Here is a 20,216-nt window from a genome sequence, read left to right as displayed (position 1 = left end):
GGAGGTGAGTGATGACCTCTCTCTCCCAGGGTCCCAATGGAGGTGAGTGATGACCTCTCTCTCCCAGGGTCCCAATGGAGGTGAGTGATGACCTCTCTCTCCCAGGGTCCCAATGGAGGTGAGTGATGACCTCTCTCTCCCAGGGTCCCAATGGAGGTGAGTGATGACTTCTCTCTCCCAGGGTCCTAATGGAGGTGAGTGATGACCTCTCTCTCCCAGGGTCCTAATGGAGGTGAGTGATGACCTCTCTCTCCCAGGGTCCTAATGGAGGTGAGTGATGACCTCTCTCTCCCAGGGTCCCAATGGAGGTGAGTGATGACCTCTCTCTCCCAGGGTCCAAATGGAGGTGAGTGATGACCTCTCTCTCCCAGGGTCCCAATGGAGGTGAGTGATGACCTCTCTCTCCCAGGGTCCCAATGGAGGTGAGTGACGCTCTCTCTCCCAGGGTCCCAATGGAGGTGAGTGATGACCTCTATCTCCCAGGGTCCCAATGGAGGTGAGTGATGACCTCTCTCTCCCAGGGTCCTAATGGAGGTGAGTGATGACCTCTATCTCCCAGGGTCCTAATGGAGGTGAGTGATGACCTCTCTCTCCCAGGGTCCTAATGGAGGTGAGTGATGACCTCTCTCTCCCAGGGTCCTAATGGAGGTGAGTGATGACCTCTCTCTCCCAGGGTCCCAATGGAGGTGAGTGATGACCTCTCTCTCCCAGGGTCCCAATGGAGGTGAGTGATGACCTCTCTCTCCCAGGGTCCCAATGGAGGTGAGTGATGACCTCTCTCTCCCAGGGTCCTAATGGAGGTGAGTGATGACCTCTCTCTCCCAGGGTCCCAATGGAGGTGATTGATGACCTCTCTCTCCCAGGGTCCCAATGGAGGTGAGTGATGACCTCTCTCTCCCAGGGTCCCAATGGAGGTGAGTGATGACCTCTCTCTCCCAGGGTCCCAATGGAGGTGAGTGATGACCTCTCTCTCCCAGGGTCCTAATGGAGGTGAGTGATGACCTCTCTCTCCCAGGGTCCCAATGGAGGTGAGTGATGACCTTTCTCTCCCAGGGTCCCAATGGAGGTGAGTGATGACCTCTCTCTCCCAGGGTCCCAATGGAGGTGAGTGATGACCTCTCTCTCCCAGGGTCCCAATGGAGGTGAGTGATGACCTCTCTCTCCCAGGGTCCTAATGGAGGTGAGTGATGAGCTCTCTCTCCCAGGGTCCTAATGGAGGTGAGTGATGACCTCTCTCTCCCAGGGTCCCAATGGAGGTGAGTGATGACCTCTCTCTCCCAGGGTCCCAATGGAGGTGAGTGATGACCTCTATCTCCCAGGGTCCCAATGGAGGTGAGTGATGACCTCTCTCTCCCAGGGTCCTAATGGAGGTGAGTGATGACCTCTATCTCCCAGGGTCCTACTGGAGGTGAGTGATGACCTCTCTCTCCCAGGGTCCTAATGGAGGTGAGTGATGACCTCTCTCTCCCAGGGTCCTAATGGAGGTGAGTGATGACCTCTCTCTCCCAGGGTCCCAATGGAGGTGAGTGATGACCTCTCTCTCCCAGGGTCCCAATGGAGGTTAGTGATGACCTCTCTCTCCCATGGTCCCAATGGAGGTGAGTGATGACCTCTCTCTCCCAGGGTCCCAATGGAGGTGAGTGATGACCTCTCTCTCCCAGGGTCCTAATGGAGGTGAGTGATGACCTCTCTCTCCCAGGGTCCCAATGGAGGTGAGTGATGACCTCTCTCTCCCAGGGTCCCAATGGAGGTGAGTGATGACCTCTCTCTCCCAGGGTCCCAATGGAGGTGAGTGATGACCTCTCTCTCCCAGGGTTCCAATGGAGGTGAGTGATGACTTCTCTCTCCCAGGGTCCTAATGGAGGTGAGTGATGACCTCTCTCTCTCCCAGGGTCCTAATGGAGGTGAGTGATGACCTCTCTCTCCCAGGGTCCTAATGGAGGTGAGTGATGACCTCTCTCTCCCAGGGTCCCAATGGAGGTGAGTGATGACCTCTCTCTCCCAGGGTCCCAATGGAGGTGAGTGATGACCTCTCTCTCCCAGGGTCCTAATGGAGGTGAGTGATGACCTCTATCTCCCAGGGTCCTAATGGAGGTGAGTGATGACCTCTCTCTCCCAGGGTCCCAATGGAGGTGAGTGATGACCTCTCTCCCAGGGTCCTAATGGAGGTGAGTGATGACCTCTCTCTCCCAGGGTCCCAATGGAGGTGAGTGATGACCTCTCTCTCCCAGGGTCCCAATGGAGGTGAGTGATGACCTCTCTCTCCCAGGGTCCCAATGGAGGTGAGTGATGACCTCTCTCTCCCAGGGTCCCAATGGAGGTGAGTGATGACCTCTCTCTCCCAGGGTCCTAATGGAGGTGAGTGATGACCTCTCTCTCCCAGGGTCCCAATGGAGGTGAGTGATGACCTCTCTCTCCCAGGGTCCCAATGGAGGTGAGTGATGACCTCTCTCTCCCAGGGTCCCAATGGAGGTGAGTGATGACCTCTCTCTCCCAGGGTCCCAATGGAGGTGAGTGATGACCTCTCTCTCCCAGGGTCCCAATGGAGGTGAGTGATGACTTCTCTCTCCCAGGGTCCTAATGGAGGTGAGTGATGACCTCTCTCTCCCAGGGTCCTAATGGAGGTGAGTGATGACCTCTCTCTCCCAGGGTCCTAATGGAGGTGAGTGATGACCTCTCTCTCCCAGGGTCCCAATGGAGGTGAGTGATGACCTCTCTCTCCCAGGGTCCCAATGGAGGTGAGTGATGACCTCTCTCTCCCAGGGTCCCAATGGAGGTTAGTGATGACCTCTCTCTCCCATGGTCCCAATGGAGGTGAGTGATGACCTCTCTCTCCCAGGGTCCCAATGGAGGTGAGTGATGACCTCTCTCTCCCAGGGTCCTAATGGAGGTGAGTGATGACCTCTCTCTCCCAGGGTCCCAATGGAGGTGAGTGATGACCTCTCTCTCCCAGGGTCCCAATGGAGGTGAGTGATGACCTCTCTCTCCCAGGGTCCTAATGGAGGTGAGTGATGACCTCTCTCTCCCAGGGTCCCAATGGAGGTGATTGATGACCTCTCTCTCCCAGGGTCCCAATGGAGGTGAGTGATGACCTCTCTCTCCCAGGGTCCCAATGGAGGTGAGTGATGACCTCTCTCTCCCAGGGTCCCAATGGAGGTGAGTGATGACCTCTCTCTCCCAGGGTCCTAATGGAGGTGAGTGATGACCTCTCTCTCCCAGGGTCCCAATGGAGGTGAGTGATGACCTTTCTCTCCCAGGGTCCCAATGGAGGTGAGTGATGACCTCTCTCTCCCAGGGTCCCAATGGAGGTGAGTGATGACCTCTCTCTCCCAGGGTCCCAATGGAGGTGAGTGATGACCTCTCTCTCCCAGGGTCCTAATGGAGGTGAGTGATGACCTCTCTCTCCCAGGGTCCTAATGGAGGTGAGTGATGACCTCTCTCTCCCAGGGTCCCAATGGAGGTGAGTGATGACCTCTCTCTCCCAGGGTCCCAATGGAGGTGAGTGATGACCTCTATCTCCCAGGGTCCCAATGGAGGTGAGTGATGACCTCTCTCTCCCAGGGTCCTAATGGAGGTGAGTGATGACCTCTATCTCCCAGGGTCCTACTGGAGGTGAGTGATGACCTCTCTCTCCCAGGGTCCTAATGGAGGTGAGTGATGACCTCTCTCTCCCAGGGTCCTAATGGAGGTGAGTGATGACCTCTCTCTCCCAGGGTCCCAATGGAGGTGAGTGATGACCTCTCTCTCCCAGGGTCCCAATGGAGGTTAGTGATGACCTCTCTCTCCCATGGTCCCAATGGAGGTGAGTGATGACCTCTCTCTCCCAGGGTCCCAATGGAGGTGAGTGATGACCTCTCTCTCCCAGGGTCCTAATGGAGGTGAGTGATGACCTCTCTCTCCCAGGGTCCCAATGGAGGTGAGTGATGACCTCTCTCTCCCAGGGTCCCAATGGAGGTGAGTGATGACCTCTCTCTCCCAGGGTCCCAATGGAGGTGAGTGATGACCTCTCTCTCCCAGGGTCCCAATGGAGGTGAGTGATGACTTCTCTCTCCCAGGGTCCTAATGGAGGTGAGTGATGACCTCTCTCTCCCAGGGTCCTAATGGAGGTGAGTGATGACCTCTCTCTCCCAGGGTCCTAATGGAGGTGAGTGATGACCTCTCTCTCCCAGGGTCCCAATGGAGGTGAGTGATGACCTCTCTCTCCCAGGGTCCCAATGGAGGTGAGTGATGACCTCTCTCTCCCAGGGTCCTAATGGAGGTGAGTGATGACCTTTATCTCCCAGGGTCCTAATGGAGGTGAGTGATGACCTCTCTCTCCCAGGGTCCCAATGGAGGTGAGTGATGACCTCTCTCTCCCAGGGTCCTAATGGAGGTGAGTGATGACCTCTCTCTCCCAGGGTCCCAATGGAGGTGAGTGATGACCTCTCTCTCCCAGGGTCCCAATGGAGGTGAGTGATGACCTCTCTCTCCCAGGGTCCCAATGGAGGTGAGTGATGACCTCTCTCTCCCAGGGTCCCAATGGAGGTGAGTGATGACCTCTCTCTCCCAGGGTCCTAATGGAGGTGAGTGATGACCTCTCTCTCCCAGGGTCCCAATGGAGGTGAGTGATGACCTCTCTCTCCCAGGGTCCCAATGGAGGTGAGTGATGACCTCTCTCTCCCAGGGTCCCAATGGAGGTGAGTGATGACCTCTCTCTCCCAGGGTCCCAATGGAGGTGAGTGATGACCTCTCTCTCCCAGGGTCCCAATGGAGGTGAGTGATGACTTCTCTCTCCCAGGGTCCTAATGGAGGTGAGTGATGACCTCTCTCTCCCAGGGTCCTAATGGAGGTGAGTGATGACCTCTCTCTCCCAGGGTCCTAATGGAGGTGAGTGATGACCTCTCTCTCCCAGGGTCCCAATGGAGGTGAGTGATGACCTCTCTCTCCCAGGGTCCCAATGGAGGTGAGTGATGACCTCTCTCTCCCAGGGTCCTAATGGAGGTGAGTGATGACCTCTATCTCCCAGGGTCCTAATGGAGGTGAGTGATGACCTCTCTCTCCCAGGGTCCCAATGGAGGTGAGTGATGACCTCTCTCTCCCAGGGTCCCAATGGAGGTGAGTGATGACCTCTCTCTCCCAGGGTCCTAATGGAGGTGAGTGATGACCTCTATCTCCCAGGGTCCTAATGGAGGTGAGTGATGACCTCTCTCTCCCAGGGTCCCAATGGAGGTGAGTGATGACCTCTCTCTCCCAGGGTCCCAATGGAGGTGAGTGATGACCTCTCTCTCCCAGGGTCCCAATGGAGGTGAGTGATGACCTCTCTCTCCCAGGGTCCCAATGGAGGTGAGTGATGACCTCTCTCTCCCAGGGGTCCTAATGGAGGTGAGTGATGACCTCTCTCTCCCAGGGTCCCAATGGAGGTGAGTGATGACCTCTCTCTCCCAGGGTCCCAATGGAGGTGAGTGATGACCTCTCTCTCCCAGGGTCCCAATGGAGGTGAGTGATGACCTCTCTCTCCCAGGGTCCTAATGGAGGTGAGTGATGACCTCTCTCTCCCAGGGTCCTAATGGAGGTGAGTGATGACTTCTCTCTCCCAGGGTCCTAATGGAGGTGAGTGATGACTTCTCTCTCCCAGGGTCCCAATGGAGGTGAGTGATGACTTCTCTCTCCCAGGGTCCTCTCTAGCTTTGTGTCCCAGTAGTGGAAGTACCTGAGTAATGAAACCCTCACGGCCCAACAGCAGACCAGACCACAGCTGATTCAAAAACCTGGAGGAACCATCAAGAGGTTCAGGGCTGGACTTGGCATCCTCTCACCCATATCCAAGCGCACTCAGTCTCAGTCCACTTCTGTATCTTTAGCTTAGTGGTGTATTCTGAATAAGTCTGAAGTAATATGACATCAATTCCACCCAACTTATTAGGCCACAGGTGAAGGAATGACTATATTTCATAAACCTATCCAATCCTCTCAGATATACAGGGGCGGTTAGTGGAGGGTCTGGGGGTTGTTTCTGCATAGTTTCATGGATCTTTCATTCTCAGTGGCATCACAATCTCCGATCCCTCCTTTCCCTGTGTGACCCAGGCTCAGTGGTGTCAACAATGGCCAGGAGCAGGTTCTGAAGGTGAAGCTGATTGGACCGGAGCTGAAAGTGAATCGCCTCATGAACCGGACAATGACTTACACCATCAAGAACCCCAGAGGAGAACTCTTCACTTATATACCTAATGGCAAGGTATGGCCAGGACCTATCCTCACCTATCCTCAGCTACCTACCTAGTATGGCCAGGACCTATCCTCACCTACCCTCAGCTACCTACCGAGTATGGCCAGGACCTATCCTCACCTACCCTCAGCTACCTACCGAGTATGGCCAGGACCTATCCTCACCTATCCTCAGCTACCTACCAGTATGGCCAGGACCTATCCTCACCTATCCTCAGCTACCTACCGAGTATGGCCAGGACCTATCCTCACCTATCCTCAGCTACCTACCGAGTATGGCCAGGACCTATCCTCACCTATCCTCAGCTACCTACCGAGTATGGCCAGGACCTATCCTCACCTATCCTCAGCTACCTACCTAGTATGGCCAGGACCTATCCTCACCTATCCTCAGCTACCTACCGAGTATGGCCAGGACCTATCCTCACCTATCCTCAGCTACCTACCTAGTATGGCCAGGACCTTTCCTCACCTATCCTCAGCTACCTACCGAGTATGGCCAGGACCTTTCCTCACCTATCCTCAGCTACCTACCTAGTATGGCCAGGACCTTTCCTCACCTATCCTCAGCTACCTACCGAGTATGGCCAGGACCTATCCTCACCTATCCTCAGCTACCTACCGAGTATGGCCAGGACCTATCCTCACCTATCCTCAGCTACCTACCTAGTATGGCCAGGACCTATCCTCACCTATCCTCAGCTACCTACCGAGTATGGCCAGGACCTATCCTCACCTATCCTCAGCTACCTACCGAGTATGGCCAGGACCTATCCTCACCTATCCTCAGCTACCTACCTAGTATGGCCAGGACCTATCCTCACCTATCCTCAGCTACCTACCGAGTATGGCCAGGACCTATCCTCACCTATCCTCAACTACCTACAGTACCTACTGGAAGCCCCACACATCTACCAGCTACATGGTGCTGCGTATGGGAAGGGTATCTACCTGAGTCCTGTCTGTAGCATCTCAAATGTCATCTACATGGTGCTGCATATGGGAAGGGTATCTACCTGAGTCCTGTCTGTAGCATCTCATATGTCATCTACATGGTGCTGCGTATGGGAAGGGTATCTACCTGAGTCCTGTCTGTAGCATCTCATATGTCATCTACATGGTGCTGCATATGGGAAGGGTATCTACCTGAGTCCTGTCTGTAGCATCTCATATGTCATCTACATGGTGCTGCGTATGGGAAGGGTATCTACCTGAGTCCTGTCTGTAGCATCTCATATGTCATCTACATGGTGCTGCATATGGGAAGGGTATCTACCTGAGTCCTGTCTGTAGCATCTCATATGTCATCTACATGGTGCTGCATATGGGAAGGGTATCTACCTGAGTCCTGACTGTAGCATCTCATATGTCATCTACATGGTGCTGCGTATGGGAAGGGTATCTACCTGAGTCCTGTCTGTAGCATCTCATATGTCATCTACATGGTGCTGCGTATGGGAAGGGTATCTACCTGAGTCCTGACTGTGGGTAAAGGACAGCACCACATGACAGGAGTTGGTCAACCGCATCAATACCATGCAACAGGTACTTTTTACACCTGAAGACATTTACATACTGTACAACAAAACACACTACTGCAACATAATTACATACAGGCACATCTCAGTAAAGAATTGAATGTGTTCCAAGTTATTGAATGTGTTCCAAGTTATTGAATGTGTTCCAAGTTATTGAATGTGTTCCAAGTTATTGAATGTGTTCCAAGTTATTGAATGTGTTCCAAGTTATTGAATGTGTTCCAAGTTATTCAATGTGTTTTTTATAGTAACTATTTTGTTGTTTCAGGAACAACTGGGCCCGTCCAGGTTTCTTCAGAGCAGGAATTTAAATTGCATCGCACTTTGTGAAGGTAAAGAAAACAGCCCTTTCCCTTCCAGTACATCTTATCATTATGTTATCAAGATAAACAGACATGACTGTCCTGCATTTGTAGCAGAAGCTTGTTTGGTTGGTCTATATCAGGGATGGGTAACTTTGATGGGGGGCCACAAAAAAAACCGGAAATCATCACGAGGGGCAGCAGTGGCTCACGGGTCTGCGTACCCACATACATGCAGTCAGAGCCTTTTGGGGGCACTAAAAACAGCTGATGCACAACCAAATTTTCGAAATTTCACCTATTCTACTATTATAACTCTCAACAGTAAGTTGAGACCCTGATTGAGTAAACATACATACATACATACATACATACATACATACATACATATATTGTGATGTCACGAGAGGCTGTGTCCTGGAGGGACGTTACATCCCCTGAGGTGGCTGCAAACCCAGACAGCTATGGCTCCATCTGCTGGTATGGTCGGGAACTCCACCCCTCTATGGCCAATCTTCCCACGCAGCTGAAACAAATGAGGAGCTGATGAGCTGAAGTTTTGGGAAGGGAAGAGACACACTGAGGGAGTGTGTGGGGGGTGAAGAGACACAGTCTCCAACCTGGGCTCTCTGGAGGACAAGAGTGCTGCACGTCCACTTCCATGAGGAATATAAGGATTTGGAGATACTTACCTTTGGGAAATACTCACCTTTGGATATATGCACCTGTGGAAATACGTGAGAGACATTTGGAAGGACTTTTTGCTGGGTTGGCCACTAGCTGCAACGTGGACTACAGTAAGGCTGGGGAAAAGTTATCTGAGCGAGTGAGAATTATGATTTTGGATGTGGAAGAGACATCCCTGAACTGTTAACCCTTAAAGAGCCCAAGAGAACAGAATTTTGTTATATTTTCGTTAATTTCCCAAGACCTATAATAAAATCCTTGTTTTGTTTGAACCTTGTCTCCTTGCACTACTTGAGCAATCCCGCTGAAAGCTGTGTAGCCTCTCGTGACGTCACAGATGGTGGAGAATACGGGCACGCTCAAGCGTTAATAGTGCATGTCAGAGGAGGATACCGAAGGTTTGATCACCCAGTTTTCCAAGTTGGCCGTAGGCTCCCCGCCCGACTGAAATGGAGGACATATTGAAAGCCCTTGTTGCTGGCCAGCAAGCCCAGATGCAAGCAAACGTGGCTCTCTTGGAGGAGCAAAGGAAAGCCAACCTTCTGAAGGCAGAGGAATTGCAGTTGCAGAGACAGAGGTTGTCCAAAATACCCGCCCAATAAAGGCAAGTGACTTTATATCTAAGATGGGAGCTACCGATGACATTGAGGCATACCTGCATGCATTTGAGGCCACGGCCACTAGGGAAGCCTGGCCCAAGCAACAGTGGGTTGGTCTGTTAGCCCCCCTTTCTAACCGGGGAATCGCTGAATGCTGTCCGGGACCTGGGCCCTGACCAGGTTACTGACTATGATGCCCTGAAGTCTGAGATCCTCAGCAGATATGGACTCACAAAGTTTGGTATGGCCCAGCGCTTTCACGGCTGGACCTTCCAACCAGACCAACCTCCTCGGGCGCAGATGCATGAACTTGTCCGAATCGCAAGGAAATGGCTGGATCCGCAGAGGAATACAGCAGCGGCGGTGGTGGAGGCCGTTGTGGTGGATCGTTACCTACGCGCCCCTGCCTTATGAGGCAAAACGGTTCATCAGTCAACAGGCCTTGACCACGGCTGATCTGACCGTGGAAGCTGTGGAAAAGTACCAGGCCACAGCGGAGATGCTGAATGCTTCCCGAAAAGACCCCAGGAGTGCGGCCCCACCACAAATGGGAAGAACCCGTCCAAAGGACCCCAAGGTCTCGAACCCAGCCACGTCAGGACTTATCCCGGCTCCAGGGGGAGCCAGAAACCAGGCGGGTCCAAGAAGAGTACACCAGGAGGGGAAGCTCGACAGTGTTACCGGTGTGGGGAGATGGGACATATCTCCTGGCAGTGTGGGAAACCAGCCGATGAACCTATGCCCACTGCGGAGTCCTCCAGCTCAGCACCCACACACCGTTTTGCCTCGCTCTTGGGAGTCGTAGATGGCGGCCCAGATCGACCCCCCACCTGCCCGGTAACTGTGAATCACCATGATGTGGAGGCCTTACTGGATTCTGGTAGCCGGGCCACCCTGGTGCGTAAGGATTTGGTGGGCCCAACGTGTCTGACCCCGGGGAAAGTCCTCCCAGTTTCCTGTGTCCATGGGGACACCAGAGAATACCCCATTACTGAACTTACAATGACCAGCACACGGGGAACCATACACACAGACGGCGGGGGTGGTTGATTCCCTCCCCGTCCCTGTCCTAATTGGGCCAGACTGCCCAGCCTTTTACCCACTCTGGAGAGAGTCTCAGGAGAGGATAACCCGAGTACCTCGGAAACGGAGAGGCAAGACTCATCCTGGGAAGGCTCCGTGCAATCCTCCCGAATTACTCACTCCCGCCCGGGCTCTGATAGGGATGGCAGGTGCCCAGACCGACACAGAGACGGAGCTACAGAATCTGGACAAAAGAACTGTCTGGGCTGAAGGGGACCGCTGAGAGGTATCGTTTGTTAAAGCAACAGTTAGACATGAAGACAGAAGAGTTAGATATCCTCCAGGCTAAACTCCAACAGAGCTCCTTCCATAAGCAACAGGAGGAGCTGGAGAGGCTGCGCAGGACCATCGAGGAGTGTGAGGAGACCCTGCGCAGTAGTAAGGAGGTCAGAAGAAGGCAGAGGAGAAGTACAAGGTGTTGGAGAACAAGATGAAGAATGCGGAGGCAGAGAGAGAGAAGGAACTGAAAGCTGCTCAACAGAAGCTAAACTCTGCTAAAACCAAGGCTGATGCGTTCAGTAAGAAACTCAAGGAGAGACAACAGGGAGGCTGAGTCCCTGGTCCTAGAGGTGGAGGAGTTGAAGAGAGAGCAGGCTGGCAAGCACCACGGCAATGCGGACGCCCTCTCCCGGCGTGATGCCTTCTTCGCTGCCTTTACCCAGCGAGGACGTCGGTCCCGAGGAGGGGATGTGTGATGTCACGAGAGGCTGTGTCCTGGAGGGACGTTACATCCCCCTGAGGTGGCTGCAAACCCAGACAGCTATGGCTCCATCTGCTGGTATGGTCGGGAACTCCACCCCTCTATGGCCAATCTTCCCACGCAGCTGAAACAAATGAGGAGCTGATGAGCTGAAGTTTTGGGGAAGGGAAGAGACACACTGAGGGAGTGTGTGGGGGGTGAAGAGACACAGTCTCCAACCTGGGCTCTCTGGAGGACAAGAGTGCTGCACGTCCACTTCCATGAGGAATATAAGGATTTGGAGATACTTACCTTTGGGAAATACTCACCTTTGGATATATGCACCTGTGGAAATCGTGAGAGACATTTGGAAGGACTTTTTGCTGGGTTGGCCACTAGCTGCAACGTGGACTACAGTAAGGCTGGGGAAAAGTTATCTGAGCGAGTGAGAATTATGATTTTGGATGTGGAAGAGACATCCCTGAACTGTTAACCCTTAAAGAGCCCAAGAGAACAGAATTTTGTTATATTTTCGTTAATTTCCCAAGACCTATAATAAAATCCTTGTTTTGTTTGAACCTTGTCTCCTTGCACTACTTGAGCAATCCCGCTGAAAGCTGTGTAGCCTCTCGTGACGTCACAATATATATATATATATATATATATATATATATATAACACATATACACATACATACACACACACACACACATACAGTGGGGAGAACAAATCAAATCAAATCAAATCAAATTTTATTGGTCACATGCGCCGAATACAACAGGTGCAGACATTACAGTGAAATGCTTACTTACAGCCCTTAACCAACAGTGCATTTATTTTAAACAAAAAAAGTAAGAATAAAACAACAACAAAAAAGTGTTGAGAAAAAAAGAGCAGAAGTAAAATAAAGTGACAGTAGGGAGGCTATATATACAGTAAAATAAAGTGACAGTAGGGAGGCTATATATACAGGGGGGTACCGTTGCATAGTCAATGTGCGGGGGGCACCGGCTAGTTGAGGTAGTTGAGGTAATATGTACATGTGGGTAGAGTTAAAGTGACTATGCATAAATACTTAACAGAGTAGCAGCAGCGTAAAGGATGGGGTGGGGGGCAGTGCAAATATTCCGGGTAGCCATGATTAGCTGTTCAGGAGTCTTATGGCTTGGGGGTAGAAGCTGTTGAGAAGTCTTTTGGACCTAGACTTGGCACTCCGGTACCGCTTGCCGTGCGGTAGCAGAGAGAACAGTCTATGACTAGGGTGGCTGGAGTCTTTGACAATTTTGAGGGCCTTCCTCTGACACCGCCTGGTATAGAGGTCCTGGATGGCAGGGAGCTTTGCCCCAGTGATGTACTGGGCCGTACGCACTACCCTCTGTAGTGCCTTGCGGTCAGAGGCCAAGCAGTTGCCATACCAGGCGGTGATGCAACCAGTCAGGATGCTCTCGATGGTGCAGCTGTATAATTTTTGAGGATCTGAGGACCCATGCCAAATCTTTTTAGTCTCCTGAGGGGGAATAGGCTTTGTCGTGCCCTCTTCACGACTGTCTTGGTGTTTGGACCATGATAGTTCGTTGGTGATGTGGACACCAAGGAACTTGAAGCTCTCAACCTGTTCCACTACAGCCCCGTCGATGAGAATGGGGCGTGCTCAGTCCTCTTTTTTTTCCTGTAGTCCACAATCATCTCCTTTGTCTTGGTCACGTTGAGGAGAGGTTGTTGTCCTGGCACCACACGGCCAGATCTCTGACCTCCTCCCTATAGGCTGTCTCATCGTTGTCGGTGATCAGGCCTACCACTGTTGTGTCGTCGGCAAACTTAATGATGGTGTTGGAGTCGGTGCCTGGCCATGCAGTCATGGGTGAACAGAGAGTACAGGAGGGGGACTGAGCACGCACCCCTGAGGGGCCCCCCGTGTTGAGGATCAGTGTGGCAGATGTGTTGTTACCTACCCTTACCACCTGGGGCGGCCCGTCAGGAAGTCCAGGATCCAGTTGCAGAGGGAGGTGTTTAGTCCCAGGATCCTTAGCTTAGTGATGAGCTTAGAGGGCACTATGGTGTTGAATGCTGAGCTGTAGTCAATGAATAGCATTCTCACGTAGGTGTTCCTCTTGTCCAGGTGGGAAAGGGCAGTGTGGAGTGCGATAGAGATTGCATCATCTGTGGATCTGTTGGGGCGGTATGCAAATTGGAGTGGGTCTAGGGTTTCTGGGATTATGCTGTTGATGTGAGCCATGACCAGTCTTTCAAAGCACTTCATGGCTACAGACGTCAGTGCTACGGGTCGGTAGTCATTTAGGCAGGTTATCTTAGAGTTCTTGGGCACGGGGACTATGTTGGTCTGCTTGAAACATGTTGGTATTACAGACTCAGTCAGGGACATGTTGAAAATGTCAGTGAAGACACTTGCCAGTTGGTCAGCACATGCTCGGAGTACACGTCCTGGTAATCCGTCTGGCCCTGCGGCCTTGTGAATGTTGACCTGCTTAAAAGTCTTACTCACATCGGCTACGGAGAGCGTGATCACATAGTCGTCCGGAGCAGCTGGTGCTCTCATGCATGCTTCAGTGTTGCTTGCCTCGAAGCGAGCATAGAAGTGGTTTAGCTCGTCTGGTAGGCTTGTGTCACTGGGCAGCTCGCGGCTGTGCTTCCCTTTGTAGTCTGTAATAGTTTTCAAGCCCTGCCACATCCGACGAGCGTCAGAGCCAGTGTAGTATGATTCAATCTTAGACCTGTATTGACTCTTTTGCCTGTTTGATGGTTCGGTCGGAGGTCATAGCGGGATTTCTTATAAGCGTCCGGGTTAGAGTCCCGTTCCTTGAAAGCGGCAGCTCTACCCTTTAGCTCAGTGCGGATGTTTCCTGTAATCCATGGCTTCTGGTTGGGGGTATGTACGTCACGGTCACTGTGGGGACGACATCATCGATGCACTTATTGATGAAGCCAGTGACTGATGTGGTGTACTCCTCAATGCTGTCTGAAGAATCCCGGAACATGTTCCAGTCTGTGCTAGCAAAACAGTCCTGTAGCTTAGCATCTGCGTCATCTGACCACTTTTTATTAACCGAATCACTGGTGCTTCCTGCTTCAGTTTTTGCTTATAAGCAGGAATCAGGAGGATAGAGTTATGGTCAGATTTGCCAAATGGAGGGCGAGGGAGAGCTTTGTATGCGTCTCTGTGTGTGGAGTAAAGGTGGTCTAGAGTTTTTCCCCTCTGGTTGCACATTTAACATGCTGGTAGAAATTAGGTAGAACGGATTTAAGTTTCCCTGCATTAAAGTCCCGGCTACTAGGAGCGCTGCATCTGGATGAGCGTTTTCCTGTTGATTAATGGCCTTGTACAACTCATTCAGTGCAATCTTAATGCCAGCATTGGTTTGTGGTGGTAAATAGACAGCTATGAAAAATATAGATGAAAACTCTCTTGGTAAATAGTGTGGTCTACAGCTTATCATAAGATACTCTACCTCAGGCGACAAAACCTTGAGACTTCCTTAGTATTTGATTTTGTGCACCAGCTGTTGTTTACAAATATACACAGACCGCCGCCCCTTGTCTTACCAGAGTCAGACGTTCTGTCCTGCCGATGTAGCGTATAGCCTGCTAGCTGAATGTTGTCATTGTTGTCGTTCAGCCACGACTCCGTGAAACATAAGATATTACAGTTTTTAATGTCCCGTTGGTAGGATAACCGTAATCTTAAATCGTCAATTTTATTCTCAAAAGATTGAACGTTGGCTAATAGGATTGATGGGAGAGGCAGTTTACTCGCATCGCCGTCGGATCCTTACAAGGCACCCGGATCTGCGTCCACGATATCTCTGTCTCTTCCTCACGCGAATGACGGGGATCTGGGCCTTGTTGGGTGTCTGTAGAATATCCTTCGCGAACGCCTCGTTGAAGAAAAAGTCTTCGTCCAATGCGAGGTGAGTAATCGCTGTCCTGATATCCAGAAGCTCTCTTTGGTTATAAGAGACGATGGCAGAAACATTATGTACAAAATAAATTACAAATAACGCGGAAAAACACACATAATAGTACAATTGGTTAGAGGGCTGTAAAACGGCAGCCATCTTCTTCCGGCGCTGTTCAAAAACAAGTATTTGATACACTGCTGATTTTGCAGGTTTTCCTACTTACAAAGCATGTAGAGGTCTGTAATTTTTATCATAGGTACACTTCAACTGTGAGAGACGGAATCTAAAACAAAAATCCAGAAAGTCACATTATATGATTTTTAAGTAAGAATTTGCATTTTATTGCATGAAATAAGTATTTGATACATCAGAAAAGCAGAAGTTAATATTATATTCACACGCAACACCATGTGCCAGAAAATGTGGAATACATTGGCCATGCTGTCAATCCAGCATGACTTCTGCCACATTCAAAACAACTGGAAACTCGGAAGTGGGAAATCTCAGACTTCAGTGAGTTCAAGACAACTGGGAACTCTGAAAAAAACGAGCTCCGACTGGGAAAATATGTTTTGAACGGTGATCCAACTCGGAATTCCATGTCGGGGAACTCGGGCCTCTTTCTAGAGCCCCGACCTGAAGATCACTGACGTCATGATTCGACCTTGTTTTTTTCCCCCTGAGTTCCCAGTTGTCTTGAAAGCACCATCAATCCAGAGAATGCCAGACTTTGATGACAAAGTTTGATGACTAAATTTGCCCACAAGGACCGCCGCGCCACCTTCCTGTTCAAGTGAGCACAGCACAACAAGGTGAGTCCAGAAATGTATTGTATGCTGCTGCATAAATGATGTAATATGCCAGGGAGATATGTATACTGTAGCTAAGAAAGTAATACTAAGTGTATGTTGTGTTGTAAGCTGTTAGTAGCCCATGTGTCTCACCCTAATAATTTGGTCCCTTCCCCCCTCATAACTTAGGCTACTGTTCTGACTTGGTGGTGCACATGTAGCCTATAGCCTGTTTTAGAGAAAAGTAGTCATTGAATATTGTAAGAGCTTTCATTGTCTGTTTATATGTCCCCTTTATTTATCCTACGGTTCTGACTTGGTGTACAGGGAGAACACTGTAAGAACGGCCCAGGTTCTGAATTCTGTCGCTGTACATTTCAAAGTGCTGAACACATAGTTATATTGACTACCTCCGTCCTAGCTCGCTCATTAATATCTTAATAAAAATTACGGATTGCCTCTTATCCGCTCGTCGTCCCCTTATGCGATAGTTTGTACATCTCAATTGTCAGTAGAAACCACATTTGTTTAAGCAAGTCAGCCATATCAGCTATGTTTTTTTTTAAGGCAGTAAATGAGGCTGAATGAACTGTTTCGCTGCCAGACAAGGCTCCGCTGATAACCAGGTGTAGCAGTGGTAAGGTGTTGGGGCTCTGCTGTTGGGACTCTGCTGTTGGGACAGCTTTATGTAGGCCCTAACAGTTTGTGGGCAATGTTTTTCACCGTTATAGTGCAATTTTTATTGGCACATTGAACCATGTCGCTCGGTAGTTTTAAAAACTGTGGGAAGTACGGACATCGTGGTTAAAATAGTACAAGAGTACACCATGCTGGACAAAAATGCTTACAGCACCTGGTTTTCCCAGGCAGTCTCCCATCCAAGGACTAACCAGGCATGACCTTGCTTAGTTTCCAAGACCGGGCATATTGAGGCTAGGCTGTAAGACAGTTACTGTATTGTATATATGATATGTACATATGCCTCCAGCGAAGGAATAAGTATTGGTACACTATATGAAGTTTGACACTCGAAAAAGTGCAGTGAGAAATCATAGAAATAGAATCATTGGGATAAATAGCCATAGTTACTTTGTAACACAGGAAGATGAACAAACCATGCTTTCATTTCAATGGCATATATTTGAATTTTGTGAAAATAGCAGGCCTATGAATAATGACTTCAGGCAAATACATCAAATAACGTTACCAGTACATGACTTTAGTCATTAGAATAGGCGACTGACTTGACCACCACTAGCAAGTCATCACTCGACATTGAGATGAACTACCTCAACGTAATTTCATCTATGAACCTAATAAAAGAACACTAAACCAGTCAATTGAATTGTCCTACTTTTTTTTTTTAACAACGACAGAGGTTTCACCGTTCCTGGAGGTACTGCAATACCAGGTCGATCGTGGAGTGGACGGAGCAAGCCCCTATTCATCTCCCTATTCCAAAAATCAATTTAATATATGGTCCCCAGATAGGGACGTATCAGATATTAAACTGATAAGAACAGATACTACACTTGATCTTAGCCAAAAGGCCGAAAGCGATACCGCAATGCTTTGGAAGGAGGTGCCGAAATTCATTTACACACATAAAAACGGCATAAAAGTGCATTAAAACCAGCATTACATTTACAATTACATTTTAAAAGGTACATGTTTATTTAAAACAATAAAACAATCCTACATAAAAGTACCCATTCTAGTAAAAGCCGATTAGTAAAAGCCATTTTAAAAATGTGTATAGATGATTTAACAAAGTAAAACATTTTTAAGACATAAAAAGCCTGTCAAAAAGTCACTTTGTTAAAAGCTGTCTTCGGTCCTTTGTACAAAAACGGGGTGAGTCCTTATCAAAAGCCTCCTCCTGCTCTTCCTGAATCGACTTCGTACCCGTCCGTCGGGGCCCAGAGGAGACTCCTCCCTAGGCGCATCGCCTAGGCACCGCAGCTGCGGCCGTGGCCGCCGGGACCTTAGGGTGTTGTAGGGACCCTTCGCCCCCTGGGGTCGAGGCCCCCTGTCGTTCGTACCACCCCAGGCTTCCGTGGCTACCAAAGCCACTGCCCCTGGGGGGTGGTCTCTACCTGTTTCCCCACCAGCAGGTTGCGGGAGGACCACAGTGCATCCTTCCAGACACGTGAGGGTGGGCCAGAGTTGTGTAAAGGCCTTTGTTGTAATAGGCCTTCGGCCCACCCCATGCAGCACGAGCTGGGGCGTTAGGTCCTCCCCTGCTGGCAGGCGTGGGGAGATCAGGGCCTGCTTCCTTCCCCGGTCCCGTCGGCTCTCACTCCCAGAGCAAGTGCCTCACCGACTCTTCTTGGCCGCAGCCTGGTCGGGGGCACGCGGATGTCCTCGCCATGCCCCGGGAGTGCATACGGCCCTGACCGGGGGGATCTCGTGGGCGACCATCCAGGACAGGTCACGTTACCAATTCAGCAGAGCAGGATGGTCCACGTTACGCCAAACCGTTGAGGCTCGCCTATAGCAAGCCCGCGCACTGGACACACCGGTTCCCGTTCCTGCACAAGAGAGAGAAAGAGATCGGTGTTTAGTTAAAACTGTGACAGGCTCTTTTCCAGTTTAAAATGTCTTAAAAACTTTTTGGAGCTGTGTATAGTGTGTGGGGAGCAGGAAAGAGACTGGGGCTCGCAGGTCACTGGGATCAGCCTCAGAGACCTGAGGTAAGATCCCCAGCCAGAACCGTGCGAGGGGCCTGGGTCTTGTTGTTGACCGGGGAGGTGGCAAGAGTAAGATGTAACGCTGTATAACGGCTGCCCAGGAACAAGTAGAGGTCAGGCAAGCCTTTCCCCCCTTGAACCTGGGCCTCTTTACCACCTCCCTCCTCAGCCTCTCCCACTTGCTTCCCCCACAGAAAATAAAAGAGCATCCGGTCCAGAGCTAAAAGAGTTGATCTTGGGGGGATAAAAACAGAACTGATTAATAAAAGGACAGGTAAAATCACCGCCTTGATGATTAAAACCTTTCCCTCCAAAGTCAGCTGTCTCAGTCCCCAAAACCCTAGTCTCTGTCTAACTGTCCCTAACATCCCAGTCCAATTACCACTACCACCTCCCTCCCTGTCAAATTTAACCCCTAGAACCCTAATGTCCGTCATCCTAACTGGTCAGTGGTAGTCCTGTCAAGTCTGAGTCTGCCCACGGTCCGAAAAAATTGGGCCTCCGTCTTGTCTCTGTTCAGTCTCACCTCAGAGGCTCGTCCGTACCAGTCAGTCCTGTCCAGAGTCCTGTCGACAGATAAAAGGTCAGTGCATAAAATGTTAACTGTCGTCCATGTAAAAACGCACTTGGCGGTCATCCCCACTCCCGGGGATACCCACCCCACTGATCCGTTGGTCCCTTCTCAAGACCTGTGCCAGTGGTTCTATGCAGGCCACAAACAGGAGGGGAGATAATGGACATCCCTGACGGACGCCGCAGTGTACTCCACTGCTCTTGACAAATGCCTCCATTTACAAGAATTCTGCTGGTGATGTCCCCATACAGCAATCCCACCCAAGCTAGAAACCTTTCAGGGACCCCATTTTTGCAGTACCTTGAAGAGGTACTGGTGCAGACCCGATCAAAAGCTTTCTCAAAGTCTAAATTTAGGACTATCCGCTGTTTCTTCTCCGCATAACAATGGCATCTCTGATCAGTACTAGGCTGTCCGTGATCTTCCTTCCCGGAATGGCACAGGCTGATCCGGGTGGATCACCTCCCTAAAACAGAAGACATTCTGAGTGTTAAAATCTTAGTAAAAAGTTTATAGTCAAAGTTTAAAAGGGTGATCGGTCTCCAGTTTTTAAGGTCAGTCCTGTCGTTTTTCTTATGTAAAAAGAGTCACTATCCCTGTTCTAAAACTGTCAGGTAGTCTGTCAAGGTGTTCAAAGTCAGTAAAAACGTCGTTCGTTCGGCTAAAACATCCCAAAAGGTCAGATAAAACTCCAAAAGGGAGGCCGTCCTCCCGGTGATTTACCCCTCTTAAAATGTCTCAGTCCTTCGTCGAGTTCGGTCGTTGTCAGGTCTTTTATTCGGTCGTCTGTGTTTGGTATGTCCTGTCGATGTATGTTAAAACCTCCTCCATTGTTTCCTCACACACATCTTTAAAACCAAACAATTCCCCATAAAAACCCTCGACTACTCTTTTTAATTCCTTCTGTGTCTGTTTTTAAAAACCCCATCTTTATCTTTTAACCCTACCATAACCCTACCCTTGCTAACTATCTTTTTAAAAAAGTACCTAGTACATTTTTCCCCCTCTTCTAATTCCCTTTCTTTGCTTCTTAAAATAGCCCCCTTGCTCTTCTGTTCTGCTAAAAATGCCATCTCTTTCTTAACTTCTTTAATGTCTTGGTTTAAAATCAAAGCCCTGTTGAAAATCAAAGCCCTGTTGATTTAGGTT

The 20,216-nt window shown here is 50.2% G+C and overlaps 1 protein-coding gene and 1 non-coding gene across 2 annotated transcripts in view; one reads left to right on the top strand and one right to left on the bottom strand.

The window, feature by feature from the left end:
- The window catches only part of LOC123481399 (hepatocyte growth factor receptor-like), a 63,229-nt gene that overhangs the window by 15,587 nt on the left and 27,426 nt on the right, over window positions 1–20,216 (top strand). Inside the window, exon 4 of the mRNA XM_045205195.1 lies at window positions 6,067–6,217. Coding sequence (XP_045061130.1) covers window positions 6,067–6,217 — 151 coding nt within the window. The remainder of the gene's footprint in view (window positions 1–6,066; window positions 6,218–20,216) is intronic.
- LOC123481403 lies at window positions 17,178–17,364 on the bottom strand. The gene has a single exon (XR_006657087.1). It is a non-coding gene; the product is annotated as a U2 spliceosomal RNA (small nuclear RNA).

The sequence above is a fragment of the Coregonus clupeaformis genome, chromosome 19 (assembly GCF_020615455.1).
Source record: "Coregonus clupeaformis isolate EN_2021a chromosome 19, ASM2061545v1, whole genome shotgun sequence".
In the NCBI taxonomy this organism is placed as follows: Eukaryota; Metazoa; Chordata; class Actinopteri; order Salmoniformes; family Salmonidae; genus Coregonus; species Coregonus clupeaformis.
Note: the sequence above shows the minus strand (reverse complement) of the source record. Positions and strands in the feature narration are given on the sequence as shown.